The sequence below is a fragment of the Ylistrum balloti genome, unplaced genomic scaffold, assembly GCF_031769215.1.
Source record: "Ylistrum balloti isolate Yb309-2 unplaced genomic scaffold, AGI_CSIRO_Ybal_v1 Utg371582, whole genome shotgun sequence".
Lineage (NCBI taxonomy): Eukaryota > Metazoa > Mollusca > Bivalvia > Pectinida > Pectinidae > Ylistrum > Ylistrum balloti.
In genome coordinates, this window is record NW_026782813.1 from 118,482 (window position 1) to 141,164 (window position 22,683).

Below are 22,683 nucleotides of genomic sequence, written 5' to 3' on the forward strand. Positions count from 1 at the left end.
GTTTATTTTACACAGAATATAAATTCTGTTCTGGTTCTAGATCACATTTTCTTCTTGTCATCTTTTTCTAATTTCACTGATATGATATGACCATTTCGATGTCATAACATAATGTTGATATGCACGACTTTCCAGTGTAAAATAAAAATGAACTTATTGTGTATAGAAAAAAATGAATGATGCATTTCATAAACAAAACAAGGGAAATATAAGAAATAAAGAAAACAAATAATAGTTAGATATAAACGAAAAGCAAAAATGGTGTGGTAATATAAATATCACATTCATTTTTGGTTTATACAAGGTTTATTCAAACCTTAAAACAAAACAAAAATAGCTAGCCAAACAATCGTTAAAGTTACAATACTTAAGAATTATATTATAAATCTCACCTAACGTGGAATTTTATAAAAGATCCTTTCATGTACAATCGACCAAAGAATCAATTCCATGAGGAAGAGACGTTTAATATAACAACATATACTAATGTATGTATCTACACTGTATATGGCCAAGTTATAATCGACCTGAAACGCTATCCAAGTTTGATATCTAATATTATCTACAGTATTAACGGTAAACATCTGTGACTTGGTACATACATACATCACTGACCTACCCACGGGCGATGACATATAGCTATGTACATACAGTACTAGAGGTGCCGATCTATAATAGTGTCGGTTATGACCAGGTATAATAGAAACACAAATATAATTCAACAATTGTGACGATTGCATCATGATTCATATACACAGATTTTGAATCAGAAGTGTGTTTTATTCTCCCCCAGAATTTATCACGTCTGTTTATAAAAATCATTAAGAGTTGATGCTGAAATGACTATCTTGGAGATCGTTATCAATTTTGCCTACACGTACATACAGGGCAATGATTTGCTGAAGGGTTGAAGTAGAATTGTTTACAGATTTCCTTTAATTCAGTTATCCAATCTATTATTGCAGTATTACTATGGTAAATGAAGATGTACCCTTTATTATAAATGGACGTCTGTTTTCCATGATCCCACATAAGTTATACGCTTATAAGCCAGGATACTTGTACTATAAGGGATATTTGTTGTTTTTGACTACGGACTAATGAGATCCTTGTCTAAGGATATCCGGGGTTTTAACCTAATAGTGAAAGGAGTGATCAATTCTTAGTACTTTTCTGAGAATAGTAATGGATTTCAGGCGTATTATCTCACACATATATTTGTATTGATATAGATGTGATGGGTCGAGGACCTGGAACATATATGTGTACACATATATATACAAGTATATACCTATGAGTGCCTGTTTATGCAAGTAAGTCCCTAACAGTGTACTGTAATGATCACATCGTACAACATTACATGTAATTCCATCAATCTCAGTTTGGGAATAGTGTCAATGTTACATGCTCTAAATTCATTAATTCTCTTTGTTCTTAACTGAAGTAAGTTTCAAAATGATTTTTTTTTGTTACACATAGAAAGACACCATTTACAGTTATACTTCAAACAAAGTTTGTAGGCTTATGAATATTTTTATTTTTTTTTTCTTGCAATGTCACACTTAGGGTTACATTAGCTAATTCTTGCCCATATACAAGTGCATACCTCTGAGTGCCTGTTTATGCAATTAAGTCCCTAACAGCGTACTGTAATGACACCGTACAGCATTATATGTAATTCGTACAACTATTACTATTGTGCATACGTCTTTGTTTAATATCAATAGTTTTTAGATATGAAAAAAATTCAACACGTTTTCCATTTTTTAATGTTCAAATTTACTAGGTTAATCTTATCTTCTTATTCATTATTTTAACTAAACGATGTACTTACCTATTCAAAAGCTTGACACGGTAGTTTTCATCTCTGCATGGGACGGTTAAGAGATGAGATTGCGAGAGAGGTAACTACTCAAACTTATCTTTAAGGAAGTCTTGTAACAATACAGATTAAACCGTATATTAACGATTTCAAAACTTGGGTAGACCAGGAGTATTTTTATATCATCTGGAAAATGGATATCGTTTCGAAAAATAATAAAAAAAATAATAAATTGCCTGATTTAAGCCAATTATGTGAATGAAAATGTCTGTCGAGCTAAAAATAACAGTAAATGTATTTTCTATAAGGAAATTTTTTTCCAAGATTGGTATAAACTTCTGGTAAAGGAGTTATCGCTCAGAAATAACGACGAGGAGTCGTTAAAGAAATTTAATGAACAAACTATCTACAGTATCATAGGTTGAAGATCTGTAGTGTTAAGCTTTGCGTGAAGCCTTTAACTCTCCGAGCAAAATCTTGAACTAATCCAATTATCTCCTTCTCTTGATCTAATCTTAAAGAGAAAAGGGATGTTTGACAAAACTAATATATAATCTAGTAAGTCATATCGACGGTATGGTCCAATATTGGTACTGGATCCTAGCCCATCCGTTGGATGCGTATTACTGGGATAGATATATGACCAATGAAGTGATAGCAAAAGTACGGACAAGCGAATTGTCAATTTAACGAGTCAAGTATATATATATACATATATGTGTGTGTGTGTGTGTGTGTGTGTGTGTGTGTGTGTGTAAGTGGAGGGGGGGGGGGGGGGGTAAATGACCGGAAAGTTTGTGAGGAGTCTTTGAAGAGATGTGGGAAATAATATCACTTTTTAATCCAAATACTTCAAAATTCTACTATTCTAAATTAAAAAATTAAATTGCATCCTAGCATAACTAGTAGATAGTCCTTTTAGTAACTCTGAAAGGGAAACTATCATACGTTTACTTCGCAATTGGTCAAGTGCAAAATATAATTCAGTGTCTAGGCATTTGTAATAAAGGGGAGATGGTGAAAGGAAGAAAATGTGTACGAATGGAAGAAGTGAGAAAAATTAATAAAAATAAGGAATTATACACTAATAATATAATAGTATGTATGTAATAATAGAATATTTTCCTAATTTTCCAATTATTTCATCTACATCCATTTCTCTCCCTCCTACTTCTTGTTTCTTTACTCTGCCACCCCTTTCTTTCTCTCTCTGTTTTTGTATTTTTACTACGTTAATTTGTCTACCTTCATATTGTGTGGTTTTAAGCGTAAAAGTGGGTGTGAAAGAGTGCTCATGCGTGTGTTTTAATGATGACAAACAATGAGGATTGGTGGTCAAAAAGGCGATGATGTGTTCATATGATGATGATGATGATGATGATGATGATGATGATGATGATGATGATGATGATGATGATGATGATATAGTATGATTTTGATTGATGCCTTTATTATGACGACGATGTTAATGTAACGATGATGTATGGATGGCTCTGGTTAAAGTACACTATAAAATTATGTTTTTTTCTGATTTATTTCACAATTTCCGGAATCTGATTCATGAATTCTTTTTGTCCTTTTGGTATCCCTTTGTTATATTACAGATTAATGACGGAATTAAACAATTACTGCAGTAAAAAAAAAAATATTTCAAGAATAAAACAAATACTGTTCTTTAATTTTGAAACGCTAAATTAAGAATTCTACTTTGGTGAAAAATGTGTCATTTTAATCAATACTTGTTTTTCGATGAATTTTGGACAATATTGTGATTCATATGTACGTAGTGGATAAAATACATCGCAATATGTATAACGATCTACTTCGAATCAGTATGAACACAAAAAATCCGGACTCCGTCTTCGCTTCTACTATTGTAAACCAGTAGTGTATAACACGCGGAAAACCCGACGGGAATTCCCCTTAGTATTTTTGGAATCCGTCTGCCATTTGCAGTGTTTCGTTCCTCGGTAGGTAAATTCTTACTATCTTGGTATTGTCATATGTTCGTAAAATCACACCACGACAATTCTATCCATTAAGTCTATTATATTAACAACGATAACACGGTGTATCTTCTAATTGGCTTGCTCCGTTAAGCCGTAAGAGTATACTTTGTACAGGAAGTTTACAAGGACGTATAAAAAGTTCAAATATAGAGTTAAAAACTGAACCGGGAAGGGTTTTCACATCATTATACTTCCGTCTATACAATATACACATATCCGTAATGCAAACAGTAGTTAATATTAAGCATTAATATTCAAATATTTGAAAAACAGTATGCACACTCATACTGCGTATCGTGTGCAAAGTAACATATTAATATATTGGAGTATACCAATAGGTGATCAACCGAACGTATTAGTGATCACGGGACTACGCCAATCCTTAATTCAGTTATTGCGTATATAATTATCACAATTCAATCATATGTATATGCATAACACGTTTTGCAGTTATTTCTTACTGTGTATGATACATTATTAAGTATTACACATTATTAATTATACGTAGTTTTGTGCTATTAATAACACCTTGTGTATATATATATATTCAGATACCTATAAGCTGAATCATGCATGTTCGGAACTCCCACATTCAAGACGTGAACATGTAAAACATAGTCCTAGATGAACTTTATTTATATACATTGTGTAATTCAGAGATAAAACTTGTTTAACTGCTTTTTCTACTTCTCGAATACTCATTCGGGATTTTTAAACAGTACCTGTAAAGCTTGTAATATAGTTTACACAAAGTGTGTTAAAAGGTGACTATACACTTATCTTATCCCAATTTTTGTTTACAAGTAGATACAGTTCGTGTTCCATGAATTATTCGAAGGATTGGCTTGGAAAGAAGACGGAATAGATATTATGTGGACCATAGTTTTATTTTAACTTATCATATTTTTCACAATTATTTGTTGTACTGCGCCTATAATTGTGTACCCGGTAAGTATTTTCCGTAGATTTTGCATGATTATATTGTATTCAAATTACATTTTTTCTAGAACATTTGCTGAGCTCCTTGATGATTAATTTGACAAAATGATATTATAAGAGATATATATATAAAACAATTGAGATACTACACCAAATATACCATTTCTCAGATTTTTAAAGTGTAAAAAAACCAAGACAAAACTTAAAGAATAAGAACGATTATGATCAAGTCATCCATTTAGCTTATTAGCGTAAATTATTAACGTCGGATGGTTGATGACGTAGTAGTAGTAAGCATTCGCTTTTCACCTACATGTCTGGGGTCCGATTTTCCTAACGAACGTGGAAGATCGATTGCCTGACACTATTCCCCTGATACTGCTGTTAATTTGTCTTCTATAGACTGTAGTTTTATACATAATTATAAAATAGGGATATTTGAAAGCAAGTGAAAAAAATGAGAACAAATTAAGGAATTACAGTTATTATCTTCTTTAAAAAAGTAGGTTAAGATAGCAAAATACCTCGCGTACTCCCACCCCCTTACTATTTTTGCTTAGACATTTTTAACAGATACAGAAAACAATTTCATTGGATCACTTACTTCTGTATTTAGAGTCTTAATTTATAAAGAAGATTTTTTTCCCGTAATCTAAAACGAATTGGTAATTAACACAGGGACTATTGTGATTATTTGGTTTTAGTAGACTATAACTGACGAGTCATTACAAAGATAGGTGTAAGAAGAGAATGGACATAATACAGAGATCACAGATATATGGGCACTATGGTAATTTTTTTATGTTTGTACATGTAGATACGTAGGTGTGAGAATAAAGAATTCTGCGAAGCCGCCATATTTGATCGCAGTTTATGATCGACTCGCATTACAGTTATTATTCTTTAATCTTTCCCGGACAGAAAATTGCAGTGAGGCCCCATTTCCAATCCTGAAGAGGAACTCGGAAATGGGGACGGAGAACGAAGGTCACGAGATGCTTTCCTAGATTTGTCCAAACAGACTGTCTTTTATTTAGCAATTACGATAACTAAAACAGAATGAAGACAAACATAAAGAAAGCAGCTGTAAACACCATACATAGAAACTAAGTACAAATTCCCAACCCCACGGTCCGAACAAATGTATCGGTTATTAAGATTTTCTTGGTATAAACTATTTATAAATTTTATAACGACCGTGTTGTTGGACTTTTACCTAGGTACGCCTTTACTGCTTTCAGTTTACACTTAACTGCTTTTCCTTATATTATCTCGTCTGCCCGAAGGTCAAAAAGACATTACAAGCAAGTGAATAGCAGACTTGAAACTAATTAGATAGAAAAGTTGTATATCTTTTTAAGTCTGTGGAAGGTACACAGGTAAGGTCAGATAACAAATATGGGATATTATTTATCAAGAAAGACATATTATGTATTTGTAACTTGTCGATATTAACGGAAAATCCGGTTCAGAAGTATGTTGAAAAAGAGCATGCTGAATACAAAACCAGATGTATAAATAAAATGATATAAAACTTAGTCGGCAATCTGTACAATAAACGTAGATATTTTGTATCTACTTTAAATGGATGATGATATTTATAAAAAAAAAATGGGAATTTTTAGAGACAAATGCCTGAAATTAAATCTTAACCAATGATCGCTTTGGTAAGAAGTGATGTAAGTATACACTTGCTATGGTAATGAAATATGATTTATGTCGGCCTCATATCCTGTTTTTATTAGATACGTGTCAAAAATTTGAACAGGAAAAAAATAGGCAGAGTAGTTTTTATGCTGAATGTGAACTTTTTTTTATTCTTTTTCAGAGACTGTCATTGAGTCATTTAAGATTTCGGATTTTCGGGTTGAAAATTTATGTAGACAACAATTTTGTGGTTAAAACAGTTTTTCATGTGCAATTTTCTTATTTATTTGTAACGATAATTTTCCACAACAACGTGGTAATCTGAATTATGAAAAAAATAAACTCCTTCATGAAATTTGAAATTCAAGAAGTAAAAGGATACAATTTAAAACGTTCAATTAAACATCGAACGTGCTGTAGGCTTGTCTTTCACCCAAAATGGTGGGTTTCATTTTCAAGCTCGTTTGTATGGTCTTTGGTGACTATGTGTATTAGTTGTCGGGGCACATGTTTATGCAAATTTAACTAAACATCGATATAATAGCTATTTATATCTTTACCAAACTGACAAAAATAAAATATTGTTTAGATAAAAAATGCATGTACACAGAGGCGACATTTGAAATATACTGGGAGTGTTTATAAACAACATCCAAACATAAAAAAATCATACATTAGTAGGAATTGATTGAGCTCATTTATAAATTGTTTATTTGTTTTGAAGCAAAACTAATTGCGGTAAGTTAGGAGGTTGTTTATAGTAGATTTTGCGCGCATGCATTTTTATATAAAATGTTGTTCATCGTCAGTTTGGTATGGATATAAATAGCTATATTAAACTGAAACTGAGGCTACTGGAAATCCCTGCTGAATAGGAATTTCCTACCGTTACTTCCTGAAAATTTGACCTCGGAGAAACAAAAACTAATTTTTTTGCAAGAACACGAAACTTGTGCAGGACTTTCGGCAATGTTTTTTCAAGCGATCTGAACCACTTGGTCTTTTTTCAGAGTCATGGCATGCTGATTTGGTTATTAAAGAAATCACATGTTTAGTTTTAAAATCACTGCATGCTGGTTATCGTGAGAAAACGGGAAATCAACAGATATTAAACATGGTTGTTAAGAAAACAGGAAAACTGTCCTTTCACTTTACAGTATTTTCCAGGTTTCTAGATGAATTTTCACTTATTTTGATCAACAAGTATTCAATTAATAAGCCGTGTGTGAGAAACTTTTTGAAAAACTACTAACCAAAAGAAGGTTAAGAATTTAGGGTCGAAAAGTTACTGCTGTTAACTAATGTCACGTTAGGATTGAAAGTTTAGAATCAACTACAGTTGGCTTGTACAATTTACAGTCTTAATAAGTAAAAGCAGATTTTATTGTGCGAGGAATATTCACTGTGTTTTCAATAATGTCAATAATTTAGCGCACATTACATCGTTGGAAACCCTCAAAAGGGTGAGAATTTCAACATGGTTAGATATAAAGTATAGGCTCTGTTCTTGTACCTCATTGGTTTCCAAAGTTGTGTCCTAGATGCTTTATCTAATTCTCAGACCTTTTTCCATTTACTTTTCCATTTTTCCTTTTCATAATTTATAAAAACTAGCCTTCTTTTTCAGGCATAACACAGATGAATGCGTGAAATGAATGTGACAATAATACAAATTATTTTTTTACCTACCAGTGAGGGACTACGTGATGATGGGACCCCTGCCCTGAGAAATGCCCCAAGCGCATTCAAAAAGCTCATGGTACGGCCTGCCTCTTACACTCTCCCTCGTAATCACCTGTTGCGAAATGGACAGTCGGTCTCAAGCCAAGGAGTTGTACTCCGAACTCCGCTGTTCCGACAATGAGGAGGAGAGTAATTGCAATACACTGCAGCAGGCGAAACAGTACATTCAGCAACACTTGTACAACGCGAAGCCAAGCGAGAGATTCAAGTTTCAGGAGTTCGCCACTATCATCACTGAAAGTGCTGCTATGCCATACTTCAGTCCGAATAAGGCGTCATCGGCGTTTCAGAACTTGGAGATCTATCTCATACTCATTCTTAACAGTCCATGGAAGTCTGAGTATAAAACTGTCAGGGTAAGATACAAACTGCCAATGTAAGATACAAACTGTTTAAATGAGATTAAAAAAATGTCAAAGAGAGACACAAACTGACAATGTAAGATATAAATTGACAATGTAAGATATAAATTGTCAATGTAAGATATATATTGTCAATGTAAGATACAAACTGTTTAAATGAGATAAAAAAATGTCAAAGAGAGACACAAACTGACAATGTAAGATATAAATTGACAATGTAAGATATAAATTGTCAATGTAAGATATAAATTGTCAATGTAAGATATAAATTGTCAATGTAAGATATAAATTGTCAATGTAAGATATATATTGTCAATGTAAGATACAAACTGTTTAAATGAGATAAAAATAATGTCATAGAGAGACACAAACTGACAATGTAAGATATAAATTGTCAATGTAAGATATAAATTGTCAATGTAAGATATATATTGTCAATGTAAGATACAAACTGTTTAAATGAGATAAAAAAAATGTCAAAGAGAGACACAAACTGACAATGTAAGATATAAATTGTCAATGTAAGATATAAATTGTCAATGTAAGATATATATTGTCAATGTAAGATACAAACTGTTTAAATGAGATAAAAAAAAATGTCAAAGAGAGACACAAACTGACAATGTAAGATATAAATTGACAATGTAAGATATAAATTGTCAATGTAAGATATAAATTGTCAATGTAAGATATAAATTGTCAATGTAAGATATATATTGTCAATGTAAGATATATATTGTCAATGTAAGATACAAACTGTTTAAATGAGATAAAAAAAAATGTCAAAGAGAGACACAAACTGACAATGTAAGATATAAATTGACAATGTAAGATATAAATTGTCAATGTAAGATATAAATTGTCAATGTAAGATATATATTGTCAATGTAAGATACAAATGTTTAAATGAGTACAATGTGATATAAATTGACAATGTAAGATATAAATTGTCAATGTAAGATATATATTGACAATGTAAGATATATATTGTCAATGTAAGATACAAACTGTTTAAATGAGATAAAAAAAAATGTCAAAGAGAGACACAAACTGACAATGTAAGATATAAATTGACAATGTAAGATATAAATTGTCAATGTAAGATATATATTGTCAATGTAAGATACAAACTGTAAATGAGATATATATTCAAAGAGAGTCAATGTAAGATACAAATATATATGTGTCAATGTAAGATACAAACTGTTTAAATGAGATAAAAAAAATGTCAAAGAGAGACACAAACTGACAATGTAAGATATAAATTGACAATGTAAGATATAAATTGTCAATGTAAGATATATATTGTCAATGTAAGATACAAACTGTTTAAATGAGATAAAAAAAATGTCAAAGAGAGACACAAACTGACAATGTAAGATATAAATTGACAATGTAAGATATAAATTGTCAATGTAGAGATATATATCAATGTAAGATAAAACTGTTTAAATGAGATAAAAAAATGTCAAAGAGAGACACAAACTGACAATGTAAGATATAAATTGACAATGTAAGATATAAATTGTCAATGTAAGATATAAATTGTCAATGTAAGATATAAATTGTCAATGTAAGATATAAATTGTCAATGTAAGATATATATTGTCAATGTAAGATACAAACTGTTTAAATGAGATAAAAAAAAATGTCAAAGAGAGACACAAACTGACAATGTAAGATATAAATTGTCAATGTAAGATATAAATTGTCAATGTAAGATATATATTGTCAATGTAAGATACAAACTGTTTAAATGAGATAAAAAAAATGTCAAAGAGAGACACAAACTGACAATGTAAGATATAAATTGTCAATGTAAGATATAAATTGTCAATGTAAGATATATATTGTCAATGTAAGATACAAACTGTTTAAATGAGAAAAAAAAAATGTCAAAGAGAGACACAAACTGACAATGTAAGATATAAATTGACAATGTAAGATATAAATTGTCAATGTAAGATATAAATTGTCAATGTAAGATATAAATTGTCAATGTAAGATATATATTGTCAATGTAAGATATATATTGTCAATGTAAGATACAAACTGTTTAAATGAGATAAAAAAAAATGTCAAAGAGAGACACAAACTGACAATGTAAGATATAAATTGACAATGTAAGATATAAATTGTCAATGTAAGATATAAATTGTCAATGTAAGATATAAATTGTCAATGTAAGATATAAATTGTCAATGTAAGATATATATTGTCAATGTAAGATATATATTGTCAATGTAAGATACAAACTGTTTAAATGAGATAAAAAAAAATGTCAAAGAGAGACATTTGTTAAATTATGATACAAACTGACAATGTAAGATATAAATTGACAATGTAAGATATAAATTGTCAATGTAAGATATAATTGTCAATGTAAGATATATATTGTCAATGTAAGATACAAACTGTTTAAATGAGATAAAAAAATGTCAAAGAGAGACACAAACTGACAATGTAAGATATAAATTGACAATGTAAGATATAAATTGTCAATGTAAGATATATATTGTCAATGTAAGATACAAACTGTTTAAATGAGATAAAAAAAATGTCAAAGAGAGACACAAACTGACAATGTAAGATACAAACTGTTTAAATGAGATAAAAAAAATGTCAAAGAGAGACACAAACTGACAATGTAAGATATAAATTGACAATGTAAGATATAAATTGTCAATGTAAGATACGAACTGTCAAAGAGAGACACAAACTGACAATGTAAGATATAAATTGACAATGTAAGATACAAACTGTCAATGTAAGGTATGAATTGTCATTGTAAGATATAAATTGACAATGTAAGATATAAATTGTCAATGTAAGATATATATTGTCAATGTAAGATATAAATTGACAATGTAAGATATAAATTGTCAATGTAAAATATAAATTGACAATGTAAGATATAAATTGTCAATGTAAGATACGAACTGTCAATGTAAGATACGAACTGTCAATGTAAGATATAAATTGTCAATGTAAGATATATATTGTCAATGTAAAATATAAATTGACAATGTAAGATAAAAAATTGTCAATGTAAGATATATATTGTCAATGTGAGATACAAACTGTCAATGTTTGATATAAATTCACAATACAAGATATATATTGTCAATGTGAGATACAAACTGTCAATGTTTGATATAAATTGACAATGTAAGATATAAATTGTCATTGTAAGATACAAACTGTCAATATAAAATAGAAATTTTCAATGTAAGATACAAAGTGTTAAAATAAGATAAATTTGTTAAAATAAGATACAAACTGTTTAAGTAAGATACATTTGTTAAATTATGATACAATCTGTTTAAGTAAGATATAATCTGTTTAAGTAAGATACAATCTGTTTAAGTAAGATATAATCTGTTTAAGTAAGATCTGTTTAAGTAAGATATAATCTGTTTAAGTAAGATATAATCTGTTTAAGTAAGATATAATCTGTTTAAGTAAGATATAATCAGTTTAAGTAAGATACAATCTGTTTAAGTAAGATCTGTTTAAGTAAGATCTGTTTAAGTAAGATACAATCTGTTTAAGTAAGATCTGTTTAAGTAAGATACAATCTGTTTAAGTAAGATATAATCTGTTTAAGTAAGATCTGTTTAAGTAAGATATAATCTGTTTAAGTAAGATATAATCTGTTTAAGTAAGATATAATCTGTTTAAGTAAGATACAATCTGTTTAAGTAAGATATAATCTGTTTAAGTAAGATACAATCTGTTTAAGTAAGATATAATCTGTTTAAGTAAGATAATCTGTTTAAGTAAGATATAATCTGTTTAAGTAAATCTGTTTAAGTAAGTATAAAGATATAATCTGTTTAAGTAAGATATAATCTGTTTAAGTAAGATATAATCTGTTTAAGTAAGATATAATCTGTTTAAGTAAGATATAATCTGTTTAAGTAAGATATAATCTGTTTAAGTAAGATACAATCTGTTTAAGTAAGATATAATCTGTTTAAGTAAGATACAATCTGTTTAAGTAAGATACAATCTGTTTAAGTAAGATACAATCTGTTTAAGTAAGATACAATCTGTTTAAGTAAGATACAATCTGTTTAAGTAAGATACAATCTGTTTAAGTAAGATACAATCTGTTTAAGTAAGATATAATCTGTTTAAGTAAGATATAATCTGTTTAAGTAAGATATAATCTGTTTAAGTAAGATATAATCTGTTTAAGTAAGATACAATCTGTTTAAGTAAGATATAATCTGTTTAAGTAAGATATAATCTGTTTAAGTAAGATACAATCTGTTTAAGTAAGATATAATCTGTTTAAGTAAGATACAATCTGTTTAAGTAAGATATAATCTGTTTAAGTAAGATACAATCTGTTTAAGTAAGATATAATAATCTGTTTAAGTAAGATATAATCTGTTTAAGTAAGATATAATCTGTTTAAGTAAGATATAATCTGTTTAAGTAAGATATAATCTGTTTAAGTAAGATACAATCTGTTTAAGTAAGATACAATCTGTTTAAGTAAGATATAATCTGTTTAAGTAAGATATAATCTGTTTAAGTAAGATATAATCTGTTTAAGTAAGATATAATCTGTTTAAGTAAGATATAATCTGTTTAAGTAAGATACAATCTGTTTAAGTAAGATATAATCTGTTTAAGTAAGATACAATCTGTTTAAGTAAGATATAATCTGTTTAAGTAAGATATAATCTGTTTAAGTAAGATACAATCTGTTTAAGTAAGATATAATCTGTTTAAGTAAGATATAATCTGTTTAAGTAAGATACAATCTGTTTAAGTAAGATATAATCTGTTTAAGTAAGATACAATCTGTTTAAGTAAGATACAATCTGTTTAAGTAAGATACAATCAATCTGTTTAAGTAAGATACAATCTGTTTAAGTAAGATATAATCTGTTTAAGATATAATCTGTTTAAGTAAGATATAATCTGTTTAAGATATAATCTGTTTAAGTAAGATACAATCTGTTTAAGTAAGATATAATCTGTTTAAGTAAGATATAATCTGTTTAAGTAAGATATAATCTGTTTAAGTAAGATATAATCTGTTTTAAGATATAATCTGTTTAAGTAAGATACAATCTGTTTAAGTAAGATATAATCTGTTTAAGTAAGATATAATCTGTTTAAGTAAGATATAATCTGTTTAAGTAAGATATAATCTGTTTTAAGATCTGTTTAAGTAAGATACAATCTGTTTAAGTAAGATATCTGTTTAAGTAAGATATAATCTGTTTAAGTAAGATTAATCTGTTTAAGTAAGATACAATCTGTTTAAGTAAGATATAATCTGTTTAAGTAAGATACAATCTGTTTAAGTAAGATATAATCTGTTTAAGTAAGATATAATCTGTTTAAGTAAGATACAATCTGTTTAAGTAAGATATAATCTGTTTAAGTAAGATATAATCTGTTTAAGTAAGATATAATCTGTTTAAGTAAGATATAATCTGTTTAAGTAAGATATAATCTGTTTAAGTAAGATATAATCTGTTTAAGTAAGATATAATCTGTTTAAGTAAGATATAATCTGTTTAAGTAAGATATAATCTGTTTAAGTAAGATATAATCTGTTTAAGTAAGATATAATCTGTTTAAGTAAGATACAATCTGTTTAAGTAAGATATAATCTGTTTAAGTAAGATATAATCTGTTTAAGTAAGATATAATCTGTTTAAGTAAGATATAATCTGTTTAAGTAAGATACAATCTGTTTAAGTAAGATACAATCTGTTTAAGTAAGATATCTGTTTAATCTGTTTAAGTAAGATATAATCTGTTTAAGTAAGATACAATCTGTTTAAGTAAGATATAATCTGTTTAAGTAAGATATAATCTGTTTAAGTAAGATACAATCTGTTTAAGTAAGATACAATCTGTTTAAGTAAGATATAATCTGTTTAAGTAAGATACAATCTGTTTAAGTAAGATACAATCTGTTTAAGTAAGATATAATCTGTTTAAGTAAGATACAATCTGTTTAAGTAAGATCTGTTTAAGTAAGATACAATCTGTTTAAGTAAGATACAATCTGTTTAAGTAAGATACAATCTGTTTAAGTAAGATACAATCTGTTTAAGTAAGATATAATCTGTTTAAGTAAGATATAATCTGTTTAAGTAAGATACAATCTGTTTAAGTAAGATATAATCTGTTTAAGATAAGATATAATCTGTTTAAGTAAGATATAATCTGTTTAAGTAAGATACAATCTGTTTAAGTAAGATATAATCTGTTTAAGTAATCTGATATAATCTGTTTAAGTAAGATACAATCTGTTTAAGTAAGATATAATCTGTTTAAGTATAATCTGTTTAAGTAAGATACAATCTGTTTAAGTAAGATACAATCTGTTTAAGTAAGATACAATCTGTTTAAGTAAGATATAATCTGTTTAAGTAAGATATAATCTGTTTAAGTAAGATATAATCAGTTTAAGTAAGATATAATCTGTTTAAGTAAGATCTGTTTAAGTAAGATACAATCTGTTTAAGTAAGATCTGTTTAAGTAAGATACAATCTGTTTAAGTAAGATACAATCTGTTTAAGTAAGATACAATCTGTTTAAGTAAGATACAATCTGTTTAAGTAAGATATAATCTGTTTAAGTAAGATACAATCTGTTTAAGTAAGATATAATCTGTTTAAGTAAGATACAATCTGTTTAAGTAAGATACAATCTGTTTAAGTAAGATACAATCTGTTTAAGTAAGATACAATCTGTTTAAGTAAGATACAATCTGTTTAAGTAAGATACAATCTGTTTAAGTAAGATACAATCTGTTTAAGTAAGATACAATCTGTTTAAGTAAGATATCTGTTTAAGTAAATCTGTTTAAGTAAGATACAATCTGTTTAAGTAAGATACAATCTGTTTAAGTAAGATATAATCTGTTTAAGTAAGATACAATCTGTTTAAGTAAGATACAATCTGTTTAAGTAAGATACAATCTGTTTAAGTAAGATATAATCTGTTTAAGTAAGATACAATCTGTTTAAGTAAGATATAATCTGTTTAAGTAAGATATAATCTGTTTAAGTAAGATACAATCTGTTTAAGTAAGATATAATCTGTTTAAGTAAGATACAATCTGTTTAAGTAAGATATAATAAGTAAGATATAATCTGTTTAAGTAAGATACAATCTGTTTTTAATCTGTTTAAGTAAGATATAATCTGTTTAAGTAAGATACAATCTGTTTAAGTAAGATACAATCTGTTTAAGTAAGATACAATCTGTTTAAGTAAGATATAATCTGTTTAAGTAAGATACAATCTGTTTAAGTAAGATACAATCTGTTTAAGTAAGATACAATCTGTTTTAAGATAATCTGTTTAAGTAAGATATAATCTGTTTAAGTAAGATATAATCTGTTTAAGTAAGATACAATCTGTTTAAGTAAGATATAATCTGTTTAAGTAAGATATAATCTGTTTAAGTAAATACAATCTGTTTAAGTAAGATATAATCTGTTTAAGTAAGATATAATCTGTTTAAGTAAGATACAATCTGTTTAAGTAAGATATAATCTGTTTAAGATATAATCTGTTTAAGTAAGATATAATCTGTTTAAGTAAGATATAATCTGTTTAAGTAAGATATAATCTGTTTAAGTAAGATATAATCTGTTTAAGTAAGATCTGTTTAAGTAAGATACAATCTGTTTAAGTAAGATATAATCTGTTTAAGTAAGATATAATCTGTTTAAGTAAGATATAATCTGTTTAAGTAAGATACAATCTGTTTAAGTAAGATAAATCTATCTAAGATACAAACTGCCAATGTAAGACAAAACCATCAAAATAAGACGAAAACTGTCACAAACTGTTAAGGTGAGATAGAAAAAATGTCCGTGATGGAGATAGTCTATGTAAGATAATTCTAAGCAAGATAATGAAATAAAAGTCAAGATAATTTGTCAAAGTAAGATACAAAATATCGGTATTAGATACAAAACTGTTAACGTAGTATACAGGCTGTCAAAATAAAACTGTCGTGTTTTGATACAATCTGTCGGGATACGTAACTCGGGAAGTAACTTCACGCCAGGGAAAGTTAATTGAATTGTGTAATGCTGTCATAGACATTTTTACCGAAACGATGCCATTGATGTCGTTTATGGTTACAAGTTCCACCAGACAGCAAATGACATCCGGAATCGTGAACTTATATCAGAATTAAAACGGCGTTACGTCCATATTGATATTGGTAATTGTGTTTCCGCCCGTTGGGTGAAAGGATATGTGGTATTTGTTCCTTGGGTTGTGTGACAGATATAGGAAATCTTTCGATAAATTGACATATGCATTCATTGTGGCTTTCCATACAATTTGCGTTACCCATATGTCTTACTCGCCTTTGTTGTATACCCTAAATACTGTCAAATACTCGCTGCGTAATGATCGGATAGCCAGGGCTAAATATATCTGTGCCTGTGACAGCCCTATTTGTTATCTCATTTTAAATTTGTCATTGCTTTTAATGTTTTTAATTCTTATTTCAGAAATACTCCGGATTTTTTCAAAGCAAAATCGAATCCCATCTGCAGAATGCGACTTCAGTTTTCAAGCTTGTTGGATTTTCGGAAACAAAAGATGGTGTGTTAACTTTAGTAAGACGAATAAATAAGGACTTTATTTTAGCTGTAGCATTTGATTGTTTGGTAGCTGCGGAGGAGTGTTGTATTATAAATGCGGCTCGTCAGAACAGCGATAAAGGAATAAGTTATGCACACATCGTACGAGTAAGAAATAACCACCCTTGTGACGTAGGACAGTTAGTCGATCTCCTTCGGAAAGACTTACCTTACAATTCTGATTACATGGTGAAGGACCGCCGAGGCGAACAGGACATGCATACTGATACACCGATACCAGGTAACTCGAAATTTTACAGGAAAGAAAAAACTTTGCACGGTAGTGTTAACATACCTTACGCAGATGATGATTCTACCGAACGGGCTGACTTGCGCGAAGCAACCTTTGAGGAACACTGCATGGCCAGTCTTCGCCTCCTGCAGGAAGATGTTGCCGTGCCTAAGGCCAAACCTGTACAGGTAACTAAAGGAGGAGCAGATGAATGGTCGTTCGTCCGGGAGGGTCTTCAAGACAAATTTGGAGAGGATTATTTCAATGGTCCAAGAGGGGATGTACTTAAAGGTGATGAAATGATTGACAGAGAGGCAATTGAGACTGAAAGGAGACAGGTTATTCAGCCTCCACGGCCCCACGGGCCAAGTTACCGAGACTCTGGGTATCAGGATAGCTACACGGCTCCTATTTACTACCCACCAACTGCAGACACGGGATACGAGTCTCAGGTGGTGTCAAAAGCAGCAGGCTCATCTACGTCATACGCTAAGATGCCACCTTTTAGTGACGTCACGCCACCCGGACATTTTACACAACAGCGAGGTCTGTCAAGAGGGAACGAAACAACTTACTTGCATCCTGTGGCTAACGAGGATTCTCCCAGTAAACTTATTGTTTATCCGGAGCATCCTAGCGAAATGGTACACGGAAACAGGACCCATCCCCAACTCCAAACGAGAGAGCCTAGTCACATCTTATCCAGTGGCAGGAAAACCTTCCCAACATCCCCTCCGCGAACCCCTGAAAATGCAACGAACACGAGACCGATTTCTAAAAGCATGTCTCTAAGATCCCCAAACGAAACAACATCTAGACAATCAAATATAAATCCAAGACCTCTTCCAGTCCCGCCTTCTGGCGTGATGAAGGAATTTGTGACGGAGCAAAATTATAACACAGCGCCCCCGTACGGTACCAGTCGTTCAGCTCCTGTTGCACGCCGGGACGCGCCGGACGTACTTCCGCCTCGTTTACCTAGACAGTTGAGTTCAGACCGGACGATTGTCTGGCCCTGTCGCTTTTGTACATATGAAAATTTGAACGAAGTGCAAGTGTGCGCCAGTTGCGGAAAGTCAAGGGCGACAAATACAAGTAGTGAGTTTGATATCACCACAAAGAAATGTTTAATGTGTACTTTCAATAATCCTCCTGAAGTTACGCATTGCAAAATGTGTGAGTCAGACCAGTTATCAGCTATACAATCCGCAGTTTAACAATTCCTTAAATGAACTCTGTTGTCCCGTCCTCCTGTGCCACCCTATAAAAGTGTTGTTGTGATACATTCTGTTTACTCAGTAACATTTCCATTTGCCATGAAATTGTTGAAAAATTATGCTTCTTTGATAAGTAATTATATCTTGGTGTTCTCTGTGTATCACTAGGCTGAACATTGATATTTGAGTGCTATATAGCTGAAAAATTAAGCAGGAATGCCTTTGAATACATTTCTTGATTTGGTGCTTCGGTTGCAACGGCTACCCAATACTTTGTGGTAGTAGCTGTCTTGCTTTATAAACAGGAAAGAAGGATAGAGAGGAATAAAGAGGAAAGACTCACGGAAAAAGTATGAGTGATACAAGCTATGAGGTTTGGCGTAGATAAAAGATAGTGTCCAAAACATTAGCTTTGATTTCGTTCTTATTCTACTTAAATTGTTAGCATTGATTTGAAAGAAATTTCAACAATAGACATTTCTGATACTTAATTTTTTTTAGGATGCGGGAAATGAAACCACATGAGAACGTGATCCTCGTCCTGCAAATTTGATATCTTTCGATCGAATTTGCGACATGGGGGTCTTGAAATTGTGCCAATAGTTTAATTGTGATTTGTGTAATATTTCGACCATACTACCTATTTTTGGGATGGGAAATAAGAAAAAAATATAAGAGCATGGTTATAAAGTTTTTTTCACCCACCATCATTTGATCAGATGATGGGCTTTTCAAATCGCCCTACGTCCGTCCGTCCGTCCGTAAACAATTTTTGTTTTCGCTATTTCTTGAGGAGTGCTGGATGGATCTTTCTCAAATTTCATATGGATGTTCCCCATAGTCCCTAGTGGTGCCGGTTTGATTTTGGGACTGATCATAAAAAGATTATGGCCGATAGGATCTTAGATTTCGCCTAGTAAAGTTTGTTACTCCTATTTCTTTAGAAGTACTGAATGAATCTTTCTCAAAACACATATGTAGGTTCCCTTTTGGTCCCTAGTTGTGCCCGTTCGATTGATTTTTGGAATGATCAGAAAAATGGCCTTTAGACGACCATCTTGGATTTGACAGTTAAAGATTATCATCGTTATTCCAGCAAAGGAATGTTCAAATTTCTTACCGTTAAGAGCAAAAAGAGGACAAGGGAAAAGCTTCAAGTAAAGATCTCTCTGGAACCTCTTGTTAGTGGTAATCTATCATCTGCGGTTGGTTACATTGCTTGCTCAATTGATGATTGCGTGGAATATTATCGCAATTTAAGACAGCATAATGTGGGAGTAAAAGTAATAGATATAGTTTTAAATCTTTAATATCAATGCTGTGGGCGTATACAACACACGTACATATGTACTATCCCACGGTATATGTATTAGTACGTTAGCTAGGTTATATTGTGAAGATATATGTTTGAAATATGGCCTCGATGTTATACTTGATGGAAATGTCTCTTATCTTCAGGACAGGTTTTGCCCTCACAAGGAACCATGGTTAATAATTGTAATTTTCACGGCTTCACGTACTCCGGTCTTCTTTTAGCTTTTTGCCCATCTCTATATAGCCTCGAGATTTTACCATCATTAAACGTTTAAGTTGATCCGTTCTCTTAATACGGCACATCGGCATTGATTTTTCAGCCTTTTTAAAAATGCTTTGATATTTCTTTGTGACCTTTGCACAACGTATCTATCTTAGTAAATTACATTGCTAATCGACATTGAACAATAGCTTGCTAGTAATGTAGGCCTCTTTTTCAGACCTGGATGTGACGTCAGAGAGTCTGACGCGGAAAACTTGTTGAAATTCAAAACAGAAAATCAATTATAAAATGTAGATCGAAAAGATGAAGAGAACAATTCTTTTTAGTTAAGTTACTTCAATCCTCATATCGCTGAATTTAACGCACTCCATTCCCATATTGTTTTATTGGAAGTTTCATATCAGCAAACGTTAAGTCCACACAAGTCTTTAATCAGAGACACCCACGTCATCTCTATATAGTGCTATAGTAAGGCGCATTGGCAGTTATGTCCACACAAGTCTTTAATCAGAGACACCCACGTCATCTCTATATAGTGCTATAGTAAGGCGCATTGGCAGTTATGAATCCTCTGATCGTAATTATCTGTTTTTGCGATAGAGACTGAAGTCAAATTATTAACTACTTTCTGTAATTCTTATTCATGCTTATATTTTATTAAATGAAATAATAAATTATTAAAAGTTCTAATGATCCTGATTTGTCGTCATGTTTTCCAGAAATAGGTATAACGTTACATAACTAAACAATACGGTATCGCGACTATTTCTGGAGAGTTTATTTAAAGAAATTTTGTTCCGTACCTCGACTGTTACCATATGTAACGATAAATTACTTATTTGAATTAAGAAAGTTTGGAATTCGAAAGCTCAACTGAAATAACTTAACCTACGATGTGTAACAGGTCCTTCAATCCCTGTCGTGTAGTGTTCCGGACGGGACATATCGAGATGGCGGTGACGAAACACACAGCATGGTACTACTGACATTCTGACCACTGTCCACATAATCCTTACAGATTAATGTACAACTTTCTACAGCAGAGATCTCGCGACAAAAATATGAAACATTATCATCTTTGCAAAAGGTAAAATCCGAAGTTGATGTTGATCGTAAGTGAGAATTAGATGCCTGGAAGATGCAATGATTTCTATAGCTATGTCTTTTCTTTTTGATGATGTATTTTCTTTAGATAAAAAAAAACTTTATTGACCACATCAATCGTGTTTACCCACAAGAATTGGAAATCACGACAGATTCTTCTTCATCAGCCGCTTATCTCGGTTTTTCCTTACAACGAAACCGACTTGGACAGCTTTCCACCAAGCTGTATGATAAGCGAGTAAAATTTCAGCTGCCCTGTTATGATATTAACCTTTTTGTATAGCAGCATATTTCCATCCCCAACCTTTTGTATTTACATGTCGCAAGTTGACTCGATTTTCCAAGAGCATGTTTCCATTATCACTATTTTTATGCAAAAGTCGTCAACTGACTGACAAACTCATACACATGGTTTCAAAAAATGCAGATTGGTGAAAAAGGACATGGGGAAGTTTTATAATCGTCATATTAATCTTATTGAGAGATGTTCTATTTCTTGGTGCGATTTGAAGCTGGACGTGTTTTATGCTCGTTAGTTGGAACGTTGGCTCCGTTTTATACCTTGTTCTTTTTTGAGAACGTGTCATTACTTACTTGAATTGCCCAAGATTTGCATGACGAGTGTCTTCGATAAAGCAGAAGACGCTTACCCTTCCCCAACACCTGGAATTATTCTTCTTGCACTTTTTCAGGAGTCTTCGTTGAAAAGTTTCTTTTGTTTGTATTTTGCCCTATTTTCAGCTCACCTGGTCCGTCAGCCGACAATAACCATTTGAACTGCTTCGTCTGGATAAGCAAGCGCCCATAAATAATGTTTAGCTGACAGGTTTCTTGGATAAGGCAAAACACAATTTGAGAGAAGAATTAAGAATTGAAACTTGTAAAGGACATCTTATGATTAACGAATTGGCCTAGAGCGATAATATTGGACTGGTTGATATGATGATGCCCGACAAAATGATGTTCAAGGTCACAGGGGTCACGTTTTTCAATCAAATGGCTTACAAGAATGATAATCGATAGGTAGGTCTCTAGGTTGAAAAAAAGAAACTTCATTAAACCATATTCACAGTTACACAGTAAAATTTGTCAAAACTTTAAAAAAAAATTCTTCTGGTAAACCAAAATACTGAGAAGCATGATATCTGGTAGACAGGGTGTGTCTAGGTCAAAGTCATTCAAATTGCGAGAAAAGAGGAACTTACATTCTCCTTTAATCCATAGCATTGCTTAGAACTAAGTGTAAGAACATTAAGGTTGTTAGGGAAATGAGTGAAGATTGATAGGATGAGTCCACTTTCAATGTCAATGGTGTATTATTGTATTTTTGGTGAACAGTTAAGCGATGTAGGCCCATTGAACCTGTTGTACTGAATTTTAGTTCGGGTCATGATTATTTTGACACAGTGGTATTTTCTTTTTTGTGCTT

General features: G+C 31.0%; 1 protein-coding gene across 1 annotated transcript; it reads left to right on the forward strand.

Annotated features, from left to right (window-relative positions):
• The first annotated feature begins 3,717 nt into the window (after window positions 1–3,717).
• LOC132563092 (uncharacterized) lies at window positions 3,718–20,843 on the forward strand. Its single transcript, XM_060227850.1, has 3 exons — window positions 3,718–3,792; window positions 8,110–8,516; window positions 17,033–20,843. Exons 2-3 carry the CDS (start codon window positions 8,148–8,150, stop codon window positions 18,611–18,613), a joined length of 1,950 nt encoding a protein of 649 aa, XP_060083833.1. The 5' UTR covers window positions 3,718–3,792; window positions 8,110–8,147; the 3' UTR covers window positions 18,614–20,843.
• The last annotated feature ends 1,840 nt before the right edge of the window (window positions 20,844–22,683 follow it).

What these genes read in the sequence shown, in the direction of transcription:
- LOC132563092 (XM_060227850.1), top strand. Translation starts at nt 8,148, where the DNA reads ATGCCCCAAGCGCATTCAAAAAGCTCATGGTACGGCCTGCCTCTTACA. An exon ending in CTGAGTATAAAACTGTCAGG is followed by an intron (nt 8,517 to 17,032) that starts GTAAGATACAAA and finishes TTCTTATTTCAG; the next exon opens with AAATACTCCGGATTTTTTCA.